Source organism: Lethenteron reissneri, chromosome 64, assembly GCF_015708825.2.
Source record: "Lethenteron reissneri isolate LAM-NWPU_2019-01 chromosome 64, ASM1570882v1, whole genome shotgun sequence".
NCBI lineage: Eukaryota > Metazoa > Chordata > Hyperoartia > Petromyzontiformes > Petromyzontidae > Lethenteron > Lethenteron reissneri.
The window spans coordinates 12671938-12689609 of NC_083842.1; the positions used below are offsets into that span (position 1 = coordinate 12671938).

Below are 17672 nucleotides of genomic sequence, written 5' to 3' on the forward strand. Positions count from 1 at the left end.
CGGTGGCGCAGCGGTTAGCGCTCGTTCACGGCCCTGGGGCCTCCCCTAGGTCGACTCGGCCTCAAATGAGTGCCTGGGTGTGCGGTGCGTAGTAAACATCGGCCGCAATCGGGCTGACAAAGGCGGCAGGCCGACCCCACACTCCCTTTGTGTGCCGTGTCCTTGCGTGCGTCTTTGCGTGCGTGCGTCTTTGCGTGCGTTCGTCGACAGCCAAGATCAACGACCTCAACAAAAAGGTTCCCCAGCTCCTCCGCGCTTCGGACAGCGACCTGCGGGACCTGCTCTCCCTCATGGAACGCGCCATCGACCCCGGCAGGGAGGACGCCGTCACAGAGACCCAGCTCGACGCGCTGGAGCTCCTGCTCAACTGGCCGGATGGTACGACCCGGCCCACCCCCCTCCCAACCACCCCACCACTAAACAACCAACCACCAAACCACCAAACCACCAAACCACCAAATCACCCAACCACCAAACCACCAAATCACCCAGCCACCCAAACACCCAACCACCAAACCACCAAACCACCAAACCACCCAACCACCAAACCACCCAACCACCCAACCACCAAACCACCAAACCACCAAACCACCAAACCACCCAACCACCCAACCACCCAACCACCAAACCACCCAACCACCCAACCACCCAACCACCAAACCACCCAACCACCAAACCACCCAACCACCAAACCACCCAACCACCAAACCACCCAACCACCAAACCACCCAACCACCAAACCACCCAACCACCAAACCACCCAACCACCAAACCACCCAACCACCAAACCACCCAACCACCCAACCACCAAACCACCAAACCACCAAACCACCAAACCACCCAACCACCCAACCACCAAACCACCCAACCGCTAAACCACCCAACCACCAAACCACCCAACCACCAAACCACCCAACCACCAAACCACCAAACCACCAAACCACCAAACCACCCAACCACCCAACCGCCAAACCACCCAACCACCAAACCACCCAACCACCAAACCACCCAACCACCAAACCACCAAACCACCCAACCGCCAAATCACCCAACCGCCAAATCACCCAACCACCAAACCACCAAACCACCAAACCACCAAACCACCAAATCACCCAACCACCAAACCACCCAACCACCAAACCACCCAACCACCAAACCACCCAACCACCAAACCACCCAACCACCAAACCACCCAACCACCAAACCACCCAACCACCAAACCACCCAACCACCAAATCACCCTACCACCCAACCACCCAACCACCAAACCACCAAACCACCAAACCACCAAACCACCAAATCACCCAACCACCAAACCACCCAACCACCAAACCACCAAACCACCCAACCACCAAACCACCCAACCACCAAACCACCCAACCACCAAACCACCCAACCACCAAACCACCCAACCACCAAACCACCCAACCACCCAACCGCCAAACCACCCAACCACCCAACCACCAAACCACCAAACCACCCAACCACCCAACCGCCAAACCACCCAACCACCAAACCACCCAACCACCAAACCACCAAACCACCAAACCACCCAACCACCCAACCACCAAACCACCCAACCACCAAACCACCCAACCACCCAACCGCCAAACCACCCAACCACCCAACCGCCAAACCACCAAACCACCAAACCACCCAACCACCAAACCACCAAACCACCCAACCACCAAACCACCAAACCACCAAACCACCAAACCACCCAACCACCCAACCACCAAACCACCAAACCACCAAACCACCCAACCACCAAACCACCAAACCACCAAACCACCAAACCACCCAACCACCCAACCGCCAAACCACCCAACCACCAAACCACCCAACCACCAAACCACCAAACCACCCAACCACCCAACCACCAAACCACCAAACCACCCAACCACCAAACCACCCAACCACCCAACCACCAAACCACCCAACCACCAAACCACCCAACCACCAAACCACCAAACCACCAAACCACCCAACCGCCAAACCACTCAACCACCAAGCCACCCAACCACCAAACCACCCAACCACCCAACCACCAAACCACCCAACCACCAAACCACTCAACCACCAAGCCACCCAACCACCAAACCACCCAACCACCCAACCACCAAACCACCCAACCACCAAACCACCCAACCACCAAACCACCCAACCACCAAACCACCCAACCACCCAACCGCCAAACCACTCAACCACCAAGCCACCCAACCACCAAACCACCCAACCACCCAACCACCAAACCACCCAACCACCAAACCACTCAACCACCAAGCCACCCAACCACCAAACCACCCAACCACCAAACCACCAAACCACCCAACCACCAAACCACCAAACCACCAAGCCACCCAACCACCAAACCACCCAACCACCAAACCACCCAACCACCAAACCACCCAACCACCAAACCACCCAACCACCAAACCACCCAACCACCAAACCACCCAACCACCAAACCACCCAACCACCCAACCGCCAAATCACCCAACCACCAAACCACCAAACCACCAAACCACCCAACCACCAAACCACCCAACCACCAAACCACCCAACCACCAAACCACCCAACCACCCAACCGCCAAATCACCCAACCACCAAACCACCAAACCACCCAACCGCCAAACCACTCAACCACCAAACCACCCAACCACCAAACCACCCAACCACCAAACCACCCAACCACCAAATCACCCAACCACCCAACCGCCAAATCACCCAACCACCAAACCACCAAACCACCAAACCACCCAACCACCCAACCACCAAATCACCCAACCGCCAAATCACCCAACCACCAAACCACCAAACCACCCAACCACCCAACCGCCAAACCACCCAACCACCAAACCACCAAACCACCCAACCACCAAACCACCCAACCACCAAACCACCAAACCACCAAACCACCCAACCACCCAACCGCCAAACCACCCAACCACCAAACCACCAAACCACCCAACCACCAAACCACCCAACCACCAAACCACCAAACCACCAAACCACCAAACCACCCAACCACCAAACCACCAAACCACCAAACCACCCAACCACCAAACCACCCAACCGCCAAATCACCCAACCACCAAACCACCAAACCACCCAACCACCCAACCGCCAAACCACCCAACCACCAAACCACCCAACCACCAAACCACCAAACCACCCAACCACCCAACCACCAAACCACCCAACCACCCAACCACCAAACCACCAAACCACCCAACCACCCAACCACCAAACCACCAAACCACCAAACCACCAAACCACCAAACCACCCAACCACCAAACCACCAAACCACCAAACCACCAAACCACCCAACCGCCCAACCGCCAAACCACCCAACCACCAAACCACCCAACCACCCAACCACCAAACCACCCAACCACCCAACCACCCAACCACCCAACCACCAACCACCAAACCACCCAACCACCCAACCACCAAACCACCCAACCACCAAACCACCCAACCACCAAACCACCCAACCACCAAACCACCCAACCACCAAACCACCCAACCACCAAACCACCCAACCACCAAACCACCCAACCACCAAACCACCAAACCACCCAACCACCAAACCACCAAACCCCAACCACCAAACCACCAACCACCAACCACCAACCACCCAACCACCAAACCACCCAACCACCAAACCACCCAACCACCAAACCACCCAACCACCAAACCACCCAACCACCAAACCACCCAACCACCAAACCACCCAACCACCAAACCACCCAACCACCAAACCACCCAACCACCAACCACCCAACCACCCAACCACCAACCACCCAACCACCAAACCACCCAACCACCAACCACCCAACCACCCAACCACCAAACCACCCAACCACCCAACCACCAAACCACCCAACCACCAAACCACCCAACCACCAAACCACCCAACCACCAAACCACCCAACCACCAAACCACCCAACCACCAAACCACCCAACCACCAAACCACCCAACCACCAAATCACCCAACCACCAAACCACCCAACCACCAAACCACCCAACCACCAAACCACCAAACCACCCAACCACCAAACCACCCAACCACCCAACCACCCAACCACCCAACCACCCAACCACTAAACCACCCAACCACCAAACCACCCAACCACCCAACCACCCAACCGCCAAACCACCAAACCACCCAACCACCCAACCACCAAACCACCCAACCACCCAACCACCCAACCACCCAACCACCAAACCACCAAACCACCCAACCACCAAACCACCCAACCACCAAACCACCCAGCCACCCAACCACCAAACCACCAAACCACCCAACCACCAAACCACCCAACCACCAAGCCACCCAACCACCAAACCGCTAAAAACCGGCGCCGTTCACAGGAGGGCTCACCCAATCGCACGCGAGATGATGGTTTAACCCCAGTGGGCCCACAGATACCAATTGCACTATTTTCATATTCTTTGGGTCTTTTGGTAAAGTCACGTAGATAGGTTCAAAACATTATGAAATCAACGTAACACGATCGTCGGCAGGTCATCAGGTGTGATCGCTCGTGTTGCGATGGAGACATCGTAGTTTTTTTCCGTTTATTTTATTATTTTTTGAACCTATCTATGTGACTTTACTGAAAGACCCAAAGAATATGATTTCCTGCAGTCACGAAAGCTTTAAGTCAAGAACTTATTGAACTATTAACAAATTGTTATTTTATTTCACCAGATAACTGGGCCCAACTGGGGCTTTCTTACCTGGTCAAAGAAAGAGGGGCGCTACGGTGGGCTAGTAGATGTTAACTACCTTGCTTGGTACACAGGAGGTCGTGGGTTCGATTCCGACCCTGATGATGCCTGCTGCTGTATATTTGGAGTTTGCGTGTCTCTCTCTCATCATCATCACGGTGGGCTAGGAGATGTTAACTCCCTCGCCTGGTACACAGGAGGTCGTGGGTTCGATCCCGACCCTGATGACGCCTGCTGCTGCTGCTGTATATTTGGAGTTTGCGTGTCTCTCTCATCATCATCATCACGGTGGCTAGGAGATGTTAACTACCTCGCCTGGTGTACAGGAGGTCGTGGGTTCTATCTCGACCCTGACCCTCGCGTCCTCTTCTCTCCGAGCTCTTCCGTCTCCCTGTCGCCGTGTTCCAGCGTCCCCGCGTCTCCCTCTCCCCGTGCCCCCCCCCCCCCCCCCGTGTCTCGGCCTTCCCGCGTCACACCCTTCGTGTGTCTGTGTGTGTGTCCCCCCTGCCTGCCCCCTGTTCTTTCCCCGTCTATCCCCGTGCCCCCCGGGCTACCAGCCCACCACCCTCCCCGTGCCCCAGAGGTCGCAAACCGGTTTTGATTCCTTACCCGTACCCGTACCCGGCCGCACCAGGGTTGCAAACGGGTACCCGTACCCTACCCGTACCCGGCCCGGTACGGGTAGGGTACGGGTATCGGGTACCTGATTGCGACCTCTGGGATGAAGCCATGTTGCAGGCGCGGGTGGGTTGATTCTAGGAACTTGAATTGTGAGAAGAGACAAGACGTTGGGAAATGAGTGACAAACGGTGACTCACCAGTGACTCACGGCCTACCCGTACCCGGCCGCACCAGGGTCGCAAACGGGTACCCGCACCCGGCTATCGGGTAGGGGACGGGTATTGGGTATCGGGTACCCGGTTGCGACCTCTGCCGTGACCCCACCATATCCCCACCGCATCCCTGCGTCTCCCTCTCCCCGTGCCCCCCCCCCCACCCGTGTCTCACCCCCCCCTGTCTCACCCCCCCCACCCGTGTCTCACCCCCCCGTGTCTCACCCCCCCCCCCACCGTGTCTCACCCCCCCCCCGTGTCTCACCCCCCCCCGTGTCTAACCCCTCCCCCACCCGTGTCTCACCCCCCCCACCCGTGTCTCACCCCCCCCCCGTGTCTCACCCCCCCCCCACCCGTGTCTCACCCCCCCCCACCCGTGTCTCACCCCCCCCCCCGTGTCTCACCCCCCCCCACCCGTGTCTCCCCCCCCCACCCGTGTCTCACCCCCCCCCCGTGTCTCACCCCCCCCGTGTCTCACCCCCCCCCGTGTCTCCCCCCCCACCCGTGTCTCACCCCCCCCCGTGTCTCACCCCCCCCGTGTCTCACCCCCCCCCCCCGTGTCTCACCCCCCCCCGTGTCTCACCCCCCCCGTGTCTCACCCCCCCCCACCGTGTCTCACCCCCCCCGTGTCTCACCCCCCCCCACCCGTGTCTCACCCCCCCCCCCGTGTCTCCCCCCCCACCCGTGTCTCACCCCCCCCCGTGTCTCCCCCCCCCCCCGTGTCTCACCCCCCCCCCCCGTGTCTCACCCCCCCCCGTGTCTCACCCCCCCCCACCGTGTCTCACCCCCCCCGTGTCTCACCCCCCCCCCACCGTGTCTCACCCCCCCCGTGTCTCACCCCCCCCCACCGTGTCTCACCCCCCCCCACTGTGTGTGTCTCACCCCCCCCCACCCGTGTCTCACCCCCCCCCCCGTGTCTCCCCCCCATCCGTGTCTCACCCCCCCCGTGTCTACCCCCCCCACCGTGTCTCACCCCCCCCCCCGTGTCTCCCCCCCCATCCGTGTCTCACCCCCCCCGTGTCTACCCCCCCCACCGTGTCTCACCCCCCCCCCCCCGTGTCCCACCCCCCCAGAGTTTCTCTTCCCCGCGCTGGACATCCTGCGCCTCTGCCTGCGCCTCGACGTCCCCAACAAGCACTTCCTGGGCGCCGCCTGCGGCCCGGCGCAGCTCTCCCGCCTCCTGGCGCTGACCTCGGCGCCCGGAGCCGGCGCCGCCGCCCCGATGCTGGCGCTGCGAGCGCTCTGCAACGCCTGCAGCCGCGAGCCCGGCCGTCGGCTCATGCGGGAGCGGCGCTCGCTGGTGGTGGAGGGGGCGCTGGAGCTCGTCGGCTCCGACAACCGCAACGTGCAGGTGCCCGGTCCCGACAGCGCTGGCACCGAGACTTTAGCACTATGGCACCGAGACTGTGGCACCGAGACTGTGGCACCGAGACTGTGACACAGAGACTGTGGCACAGAGACTGTGGCACAGAGACTGTGGCACAGAGACTGTGACACAGAGACTGTGGCACAGAGACTGTGGCACAGGGATTATGGCACCGAGACTGTGGCACCGAGACTGTGGCACCGAGACTGTGACACAGAGACTGTGGCACAGAGACTGTGGCACAGAGACTGTGGCACAGAGACTGTGACACAGAGACTGTGGCACAGAGACTGTGGCACAGGGATTATGGCACAGAGACTGTGACACCGAGACTGTGGCACAGAGACTGGCACAGGGATTATGGCTCTGGCACTGAGACGATGGTACAATGACTCTAAAGCAAATGATTCTGACCCGAGCTGTAACTTGAAGGTGCCTTCACGAGGTGCCCCCATGTCCCCACTTCCCTATGTGACCATCTCCTATCATTTACACTTTCCTGCTATCTCCGTGTCTCCCCCCGCGTCTCTCCCCGCGTCTCTCTCCGCGTCCCCCCCCCCCCGTGTCTCCCGCCGCATCTCCCCCTGCATGCCCCCCCCCCCCGCGTCTCCCTGCGTGTCCCCAACCCACACCCCCACGTGTCCTCCCTTCATCTCTCCCCGTGTCACCACCCCACTCCGCGCCTCTCCAGGTCGCGCTGGCCACGCTGCTGCTCAACTACGCCGTCCTGCACAGCGAGCCCTCCTCCTCCTCCTCCTTCTCCGCCATCTTCGCGTCCAGGAGGAACGCCGGCGGCGACGACGACGAGGCCATGACCCAGCTGCTGTCGGCGGCCGTGGCGCTGCTGGAGCGGCGGCCGGACCCCGAGGCGTCGTTCCGGCTGCTCGTGTGCGTCGCCACGCTGGTGCTACGCCGCGGCCGCGGCGGCGACGGCGACGCCGCCCGCAGGCTGAGCGACGCGCTGGGGGTGAGGGCCCACGCCGAGCGGTGCGCCGGCCTGCCGGGGGCGCCAGCAAAGCTCACCGAGTGCGCGCGCTCGCTGCTGGCCTTCCTGTGATGGGCGCGGGTTGGTAGCGGTTTGGCGGTTGCTGGCAGCTTTTGGCGGTTGGGTGGTTTGGTGGATTTTGTGGTTTGGTGATATGGTGGTTGGGTGGTTTGGCGGTTGGGTGATTTGGTGGTTGGGTGATTTGGTGGTTGGGTGGTTGGGTGGTTTTGGTGTTTTTGGTGTATTTTGTGGTTTTGGTGTTTTTGGTGGTTGAGTGGTTTTGTAGTTTAGTGGTTGGGTGGTTGGGCGGTTTGGCAGTTGGGCGGTTTGGTAGTTTAGTAGTTTAATGGTTGGGTAGTTTGGCGGTTTGGTGGTTGAGTGGTTGGGTGGTTGGGTGGTTGGGCGGTTTGGTAGTTTAATGGTTGGGTAGTTTGGCGGTTTGGTGGTTGAGTAGTTTGGCGGATTGGTGGTTGGGTGGTTTGGCCATTTAGTGGTTGACGGTTTGGCGGTTTGGCAGTTGTTGGCGTTTTGGCGGTTGTAGGGCGGTTTAGTGGTTTGGCGGTTGGCTTACGACTCGGGCGGAGTGTCCTATACCGCTGTATCCTACTGGTGTGTGGGTGTGAGGGGGGGGGCCTCACGATTCATCCAATTAACCAAAATGTAATCATCTTTTCTGGCTGTGATGTTAATGGTCAGGAGCAGAGCGTGGCGACGTCTCGATGCCATGCTGGGTTTTAAACCCCACGGGGTCTCCTCTACCGATGGGTAGGGGTGGTGGTGGTGGGGGGGGCAGGAGGAGATTTCGTACCAAGTCATTAAAAAATTAACCCGTAAAAACAAAGTTTTTCACTATAAATCCTTTATATGCGTGGCATCGGTTTTATTTTATTATTCATTTCTGTTTTTCTTGAGTAAGAGTTTCATTTTTATCACATTGGTATTTTAAATTAAATATGAAAAAAATATTTTCCTAAAAAGTGGAAAATTTTGGAAAAATGTTTTCACGAACATTAATTGTCACGCACAACGAGTCTGTGTGGAAAATGTCAACTCGATTGGATCACGGGAAGTGGGTTAAAAAACGACCGAAAGATTTACACGGTCGTAAGCAAGCAAGCAAGCACGCAAGCAAGCAAGCGAACTTAATATAAAGGATTTAAAAACGTCCGTCGGCTATAATTATCTGTATACTGCCTACCGTGGCATAGCAACATCTCCCCAGTGGCGATGTTTACCACACACCGCACCAGGTACTCATTTGCGGCCGAGTCGGCCTAGTGGAGGCCCAGGACCGGCTCAGATGCTCGTCACCGGTGGTGTTGGCGGCGAGCGAGAATCGAACCCGGGGTCGCCGGGTTCTTAGCGCGGCGTTGCGCTAACCGCTACACCACCGCTCCTCGCACGCACACACGTCACACGTAGACACACACGTAGACACACACGTAGACACACACGTAGACACACACGTAGACAAAGACACAGACACGTCTGTGTGCGCAAGGTCCCACACCGTGCCCGTGCGGTGCTCGCCAAGCTGCGTTGGCTCCCAGTCGCCGGACGAACTCGTCACGGGGTCACGGGGTCACGCTCGTCGCACGCGGTTCGAGGTGCGCGCCGAAAATGAACCGAGACGCCTCGCTGAGGAGCCGAAGCCATCGTCGCGCGAACTCCGGTGGTCATCCCCGCAGCGGCAGCGGCGGCGGCTTTTGCTTGGCCGTCGAACAAAGACGGTGGCCACCGCATCATCGCGCGCGGCGCTTTCACGTGCGCCTCTGCGGCCGTCTGGAACGCTCTTCCGATGTGAAATCATCTGGCCTTCCCCCGCACCGCAGATTGGCACGGTTGGCTCTTGTACGGTTCGGAAGAAGTTCACCTTCTTGGTTCTTTCGGTAAAGTCATCACGTAGAAGGGAAGTAATAAAATAGTAAAAATAAAACATAATAAAATAATTCACACGACGTTTCGGCCACAACGCAAGCAGCCGTCCTCAGGTGAAGAATGAATTCATGTTTTATTTTTATTTCTTCTTGGTTCTTTCGGTAAAGTCACGTGACTTTACCGAAAGAACCAAGAAGATGAATCCCTGCAGTCACGAAAGCTTTAAATCGAAATTTATTTTTATTATTTTATTACTTCCCTTCTACGTGACTTTACCGAAAGAACCAAGAAGATGAATCCCTGCAGTCACGAAAGCTTTAAATCGAAATTTATTTTTATTATTTTATTACTTCCCTTCTACGTGACTTTACCGAAAGAACCAAGAAGATGAATCCCTGCAGTCACGAAAGCTTTAAATCGAAATTTATTTTTCTTATTTTATTACTTCCCTTCTACGCGACTTTACCGAAAGAATTAAGAAGATGAATCCCTGCAGTCACGAAAGCTTTAAATCGAAATTTATTTTTCTTATTTTATTACTTCCCTTCTACGCGACTTTACCGAAAGAATTAAGAAGATGAATCCCTGCAGTCACGAAAGCTTTAAATTGAGGCGGGGGGGGGGGGAAGTTGGAGAAATGTGACGTCACATCAAAATGTGCAACTTTAAATAAATATAGACAACACGTTCTACTTAATTAAACCCAACTCGCTCGTAATTAATAGTGTAACCAAATCTTCGTATAAATGACATTGTGAATATGATGATTTAGATCAGGTCATCTTCTCAACCTGCGAGATGCCCTTTCTGTGTGTGTGGGGGGGGGGGGGGGGGTAGCGAGTCATGGGCAGATTTATTTTGTGGACAAAAAAAATCGAAATCGCAAATTAAGCCACAGAGTTAGACCGATGGCCTTAATCTAAGTTGTCTTGTGGTTGTTGTTGTTGTTTGTTGTGGTACAGAGTTAGACCGATGGCCTTAATCTAAGTTGTCTTGTGGTTGTTGTTGTTGTTTGTTGTAGTACAGAGTTAGACTGATGGCCTTAATCTAAGTTGTCTTGTGGTTGTTGTTTGTTGTAGTACAGAGTTAGACTGATGGCCTTAATCTAAGTTGTCTTGTGGTTGTTGTTTGTTGTAGTACAGAGTTAGACTGATGGCCTTAATCTGAGTTGTCTTGTGGTTGTTGTTGTTGTTTGTTGTGGTACAGAGTTAGACCGATGGCCTTAATCTAAGTTGTCTTGTGGTTGTTGTTGTTGTTTGACTTGCATCCCACTGGGATGTTTGCACACAGCGTTGGTGTACGGTGCTTTTTCTTCAATATTTTGCTGTCTTTTTTGGATTTTCTGTTTACACTCGGTTACATATTCTTAAGTTTTTTCGGTAAAGTCACGTAGGTAAAACATCAAAATAAATAAAAAATAAAAATCACGACGTTTCGGAGGCAAAACAAGTCTCCGTCATCAGGTGGGACCGTCACAGCCAGATTTGCTGCATCATATTCACTATAAGATGTGTTCTTGTTCATGTTTTTTGTTTGTTGCGGTTGCACCCGATTCAAGAGCCGAATGGCTCACAGGGCTATACCTAATCAATTAACTTGAACTTGGATAACGTAAGTTTTCATTAAACCCCTACGTAGTTATGCCACGGACCTCCCAATGCATTCATTGACATTGTTGCAGTTATTTAACGATTGTTAAAGCAAAATGGTGCAAGGCTACAGTCAAGGTTAGGAGAACCCCTGATCGATAGTAACATCGATGTCTAATTTATGCAAATTTTATGCGCGGAATGTAATTTATGCTAATTTATGCTAAATTATGCGCGAGGGTTCATCGAGAAAAGTCACGTGGCCAGCTTTCCTAACCGCGCCCCCTCATTACAATTCGTAGCGCGCACAAGTCCGCCGCTGTCCTCTGATTGGCCAACGCTTGCGTGACGCGCGACGTTGGCGCGACCAATGAGCGGCGGTGACGGGCGGGTGGCGATGCGCATCTGCACTGGGAAATCGAGAGGGTCGCCGTTCATTATAATTCACAGCGCGCACCAGCCGGCACGCTGCCCCCTCATTGGTCGAGGCTTGCGTCACGTGTCACCTCGGCTCGACCAATGAGCGGCGGTGACGGTGGGGAGGGAAAGGGCGGGAAGTTTCACCGTACACGCCCCCTCATTACAATTCGTAACGCGCACAAGCCCTGCGCTGTCCCCTCATTGGCTGAGGCTTGCAAGACGTGTCCGTTGGTGCGACCAATGAACGGCGGTGACGGGGCGGGGACGATGCGCATCTGCACTGGGAAATCTCGAGGGTGGCCCTGGACGGACAATGGCGGGCATCAGAGGTGAGGGAGCGGAGATGTTCGTCCTCCGCGGATTTTGTAACAAGATTGGCGATGGTTGCGGGCTCTTAAGTGCACCTTGTTATTTACTCGTCGTATTGCTCTGTCATGAGGCGTATCGTGTGCTGGGTTGTGATTTTTTTAAAACAAAACTGTGTTGATTTTTTTAATACAGGGATAGGCCCTCACTAAAGCTACGTGAAATCTATGTTTTTATACCAGATAAAGTCCCTTACTAAAGCTTAATCAAATATATTTTATACCAGGTAAAGACCCTCACTAAAGCTACATCAAATCTATGTTTATACCAGGTAAAGTCCCTCACTAAAGCTGCATCAAATCTATGTTTATACCAGGTAAAGTCCCTCACTAAAGCTACATCAAATCTATGTTTATACCAGGTAAAGTCCCTCACTAAAGCTACATCAAATCTATGTTTATACCAGGTAAAGTCCCTCACTAAAGCTGTATCAAATCTATGTTTATACCAGGTAAAGTCCCTCACTAAAGCTACATCAAATCTATGTTTATACCAGGTAAAGTCCCTCACTAAAGCTGTATCAAATCTATGTTTATACCAGGTAAAGTCCCTCACTAAAGCTACATCAAATCTATGTTTATACCAGGTAAAGTCCCTCACTAAAGCTACACCAAATCTATGTTTATACCAGGTAAAGTCCCTCACTAAAGCTGCATCAAATCTATGATTATACCAGGTAAAGACCCTCACTAAAGCTATATCAAATCTATGTTTATACCAGGTAAAGTCCCTCACTAAAGCTGCATCAAATCTATGTTTATACCAGGTAAAGTCCCTCACTAAAGCTACATCAAATCTATGTTTATACCAGGTAAAGTCCCTCACTAAAGCTACATCAAATCTATGTTTATACCAGGTAAAGTCCCTCACTAAAGCTACATCAAATCTATGTTTATACCAGGTAAAGTCCCTCACTAAAGCTGCATCAAATCTATGTTTATACCAGGTAAAGTCCCTCACTAAAGCTACATCAAATCTATGTTTATACCAGGTAAAGTCCCTCACTAAAGCTGCATCAAATCTATGTTTATACCAGGTAAAGTCCCTCACTAAAGCTGCATCAAATCTATGTTTATACCAGGTAAAGTCCCTCACTAAAGCTTAATCAAATCTATGTTTATACCAGGTAAAGTCCCTCACTAAAGCTGCATCAAATCTATGTTTATACCAGGTAAAGTCCCTCACTAAAGCTTAATCAAATCTATGTTTATACCAGGTAAAGTCCCTCACTAAAGCTGCATCAAATCTATGTTTATACCAGGTAAAGACCCTCACTAAAGCTTAATCAAATCTATGTTTATACCAGGTAAAGTCCCTCACTAAAGCTGCATCAAATCTATGTTTATACCAGGTAAAGTCCCTCACTAAAGCTGCATCAAATCTATGTTTATACCAGGTAAAGACCCTCACTAAAGCTTAATCAAATCTATGTTTATACCAGGTAAAGTCCCTCACTAAAGCTACATCAAATCTATGTTTATACCAGGTAAAGTCCCTCACTAAAGCTTAATCAAATCTATGTTTATACCAGGTAAAGACCCTCACTAAAGCTTAATCAAATCTATGTTTATACCAGGTAAAGTCCCTTACTAAAGCTACATCAAATCTATGTTTATACCAGGTAAAGACCCTCACTAAAGCTACATCAAATCTATGTTTATACCAGGTAAAGTCCCTCACTAAAGCTACATCAAATCTATGTTTATACCAGGTAAAGTCCCTCACTAAAGCTACATCAAATCTATGTTTATACCAGGTAGAGTCCCTTACTAAAGCTACATCAAATCTATGTTTATACCAGGTAAAGTCCCTCACTAAAGCTTCATCAAATCTATGTTTATACCAATAAGGTCTGAATTGGTCCGTAATAAGTTAGGCACTGATAAGGGAGTTGACATGTATAGAAGAAGCCGAATGACTCTTAAACGCGTGGTGATGTTGATTCTAAATGTGGAGGGGGGGGGGAAATCCTTAGCCACCGTGATGATGATGAGAGAGAGAGAGACATGCAAACTCCATATATACAGCAGGCATCGTCATGGTTGGAATCGAACCCACGACCTCCTGTATACCAGGCAAGATAGTTAACATCTCCTAGCCACCGTGGTGCCCTAATGAACACATTCCTGCGGAGGGAGCTGGTAGGAACGTTGGGTTGCTCGGTCAATGGCCAGGGTCAACGGCGGCGTGGTGTATTCCGCAAATATGCCCGACTGTGAGGGCGGGCACAAGCCGGCGTGAGTAGGTTAAACGTTGAGTTTTATAAGGGCACCACGGGGTGACCAGCCCATCCCCACCCAGCCCCACCCCTCCCACCCCCCACCCAGCCCCACCCAGCCACTCCCCACCCAGCCCCTCCCCACCCAGCCCCTCCCCACCTGGCCCCACCCCTCCCACCCCCCACCCAGCCCCACCCAGCCCCTCCCCACCCAGCCCCTCCCTGCATGACGAACGGACACGGGCTGGTGTAACCAGGAGGTTCCTACCAGTATCAGTAACCTACGAATGTTTTCTTACCCATGTGTTCTTTCAATTTCATTCCCAGCGTACGCCTCTCCTATCATTATCATCATCAGGATCCATGCACTGTTTGATGAACATCCATGATCGCTGCGTCCCCCTAACTTCTGCGCTCGCTGTCATTCCAAGCGTGCGTCTCTCTCGGCCGTGTTGCTCTATCCACTGCTGAATGAAGATGATGTCCTGAGCTTGCGTAATAACCTCGTCTTCCTCTTTAAAACAACAATCTTTTTGTGTAATTCCGAGCTTACATCCGAGGCCACATCCCTCTCTCCACCACCATCAACATCACGAGGTCGTGCTGCTCTATCCACTGCTGGATGAAGGCCCCCCGCCCCGCAAAGCTGAAGCCTCCCACGAATCATGCGACGATGTCAACGACACACCCAGCAGTAGCTAAGAGATGTTAACCACCTCGCCTGGTAAACAAGGAGGTCATGGGTTCAATTTCGACCCTGACAATGCCTGTTGCTGCTGATGTATATTTGGAGTTTGCGGCGTCTCTCTCCCTGTGGTCGCATGGATATTTATCTTGGATCCTCCGTTTTTTTCCCCTACCACATTTAGAATAAACGTCACGCGTTTAGCGTGTTTTGCTGCTGCTATAAATTTCCACGTGATGATGACAAGCGTTGGACTGTCAGTTGTGGTAGTGGGGTCTCTTCTGATAAAGAGATCAGTGGGGCCTTATCTGGTAAAATACAAATTATTAAAATAGTTTAACTTAACCTATGTCATTTAGGTGCTTTGCTGCATGCCACACGTTCCATAATAATTTACGAAGGCCAGTTAAGCTAGTGGAAATGTTTTACTACACGCCCCGCACGAGGTAGTCATTCAATACCCATTCGACCTTAAGACTTAACAAAACTAACTTTTATTAAACCACTAAGGTATGTAGAGCTCTTTTTGAGAAGCGACCTGGCCACTAATGATAACTCACCGAAGTGACTTATCATCATCCCGTGGAACTTTATAGCAGCCAACTACTCTTGAAACGCGTGTTGATTCTAAAAGTGTAGGGAAAAAACGGGAGGACTCGGAGAAAAATGCACGCCACCATGGGGAGAGAGGGTCGAGAGAGAGACTGAAACTCCAAATATATAGAGCAGGGCGTTCATTGTGATGACTTTCTGCATACTAGGCAAGGTATTTACACTATGAGTCATCTCCTTTACCAGTGGCAAAATATAGTAATAGGTTTTTACCCTTTCAACTGGTACAAAAACTGACACCTTTATACAAGGCATCATGTTTGCAATAACCACAACACAAGCAGTCAAAATGCAAACAAAAAGAAACAACTCTGATGATGATAATGATATGCACTGTCCTTGAAGTTGATTGGTCCACACCCGAGACAGCTTTTCTTAGAGCCTAGTCTCCATTGGTGTTGGACCAGTTGAAAGGGTAAAAACCTATTACTATATTTTGCCACTGGTAAAGGAGGTCTCATAGTGTAAATGCTTACCCCGAGCTCTCAATACTCTGATAGTGCGCTGTTTTTGAGTTGTGCGCCTTTTGGCGTCATCTGGTCCAACACCAATGGAGACTAGGCTCGAAGAAAAGCTGTCTCGGGTGTGGACCAATCAACTTCAAGGACAGTGCATATCATTATCATTAGCAGAGTTGTTTCTTTTTGTTTGCATTTTGACTGCTTGTGTTGTGGTTATTGCAAACATGATGCCTTGTATAAAGGTGTCAGTTTTTGTACCAGTTGAAAGGGTAAAAACCATGGCCTAGGGGAGGCCCAGGACAGGTTCAAATGTTCGTCAGCACGACGGGTTCACATGTTCACCGTGTATAGGTCTCTTCATTTGTCTAATGGCCTCTTAATATTTAATCGAATGTAAGTCCGCGCTCTAAGCTGTTTGTCAAAGTTGTCCGTTGGCTTTTGGTGAGTGCAGGCTGATGAGCGCGCGCGTGTACTTGTTGTGTCTGCGTATTTCTGCGTGTGTTGCAGCGCTGGTGGGGTTGTCGTTTGGCGGAGCGGTGGGGCTCATGTTCCTGATGTTGGCCTGCGCTCTTCCGGAATACCAGTGAGACACCCGCTCTGTCGCGCGACAAGCAGACGCACGCAGTCACGCGCTCACGCGCTCAGTCACATGCTCACTCGCTCAGTCACATGGGCATGCGCTCACTCGCTCAGTCACATGCTCACTCGCTCAGTCACACGCTCACTCGCTCAGTCACATGGGCATGCGCTCACATCGCTCAGTCACACGCTCACTCGCTCAGTCACATGGGCATGCGCTCACTCGCTCAGTCACATGCTCACTCGCTCAGTCAACACGCTCACTCGCTCAGTCACACGCTCACTCGCTCAGTCACATGGTCATGCGCTCACCTCGCTCAGTCACATGCTCACTCGCTCAGTCACATGGGCATGCGCTCACTCGCTCAGTCACACGCTCACTCGCTCAGTCACACGCTCACTCGCTCAGTCACATGGTCATGCGCTCACTCGCTCAGTCACACATGCTCACTCGCTCAGTCACATGGCACGCGTCACTCGCTCAGTCACGCTCACTCGCTCAGTCACATGGTCAGCGCCACATCGCTCAGTCACAGCTCACTCGCTCAGTCACATGGTCATGCGCTCACTCGCTCAGTCACATGCTCACTCGCTCAGTCACATGGGCATGCGCTCACTCGCTCGGTCACACGCTCACTCTCAGTCACATGGGCATGCCGCTCACTCGCGTCGTCACACGCTCATCGCTCACTCGCTCGGTCACATGGTCACGCGCTCAGTCACATGGTCACGCGCTCACTCGCTCGGTCACACGCTCACTCGCTCAGCATCACATGGGCATGCGCTCACTCGCTCGTCACACGCTCATGCGCTCACTCGCTCGGTCACATGGTCACGTGCTCAGTCATGGTCACGCGCTCACTCGCTCGGTCACACGCTCACTCGCTCGTCACACGCTCACTCGCTCAGTCACATGGTCATGCGCTCACTCGCTCGGTC

At 53.0% G+C, this 17672-nt stretch overlaps 2 protein-coding genes across 2 annotated transcripts in view; both read left to right on the forward strand.

Annotated features, from left to right (window-relative positions):
• The first annotated feature begins 135 nt into the window (after positions 1-135).
• On the forward strand, positions 136-9210 carry LOC133359045 (phospholipase A-2-activating protein-like). Its single transcript, XM_061577421.1, has 3 exons — positions 136-378; positions 6648-6925; positions 7632-9210. The coding sequence occupies exons 1-3, from the start codon at positions 291-293 to the stop codon at positions 7995-7997; spliced, it is 732 nt and encodes a 243-aa protein (XP_061433405.1). The 5' UTR covers positions 136-290; the 3' UTR covers positions 7998-9210.
• A 2915-nt stretch (positions 9211-12125) lies between these two features.
• LOC133359030 (phospholipase A-2-activating protein-like) overlaps positions 12126-17672 on the forward strand; it is a 24335-nt gene continuing 18788 nt past the window's right edge. Inside the window, exons 1-2 of the mRNA XM_061577401.1 lie at positions 12126-12141; positions 16662-16737. Coding sequence (XP_061433385.1) covers positions 12126-12141; positions 16662-16737 — 92 coding nt within the window. The remainder of the gene's footprint in view (positions 12142-16661; positions 16738-17672) is intronic.

What these genes read in the sequence shown, in the direction of transcription:
- LOC133359045 (XM_061577421.1), top strand. Translation starts at nt 291, where the DNA reads ATGGAACGCGCCATCGACCCCGGCAGGGAGGACGCCGTCACAGAGACC. An exon ending in CCTGCTCAACTGGCCGGATG is followed by an intron (nt 379 to 6,647) that starts GTACGACCCGGC and finishes CCACCCCCCCAG; the next exon opens with AGTTTCTCTTCCCCGCGCTG. An exon ending in CCGACAACCGCAACGTGCAG is followed by an intron (nt 6,926 to 7,631) that starts GTGCCCGGTCCC and finishes GCGCCTCTCCAG; the next exon opens with GTCGCGCTGGCCACGCTGCT.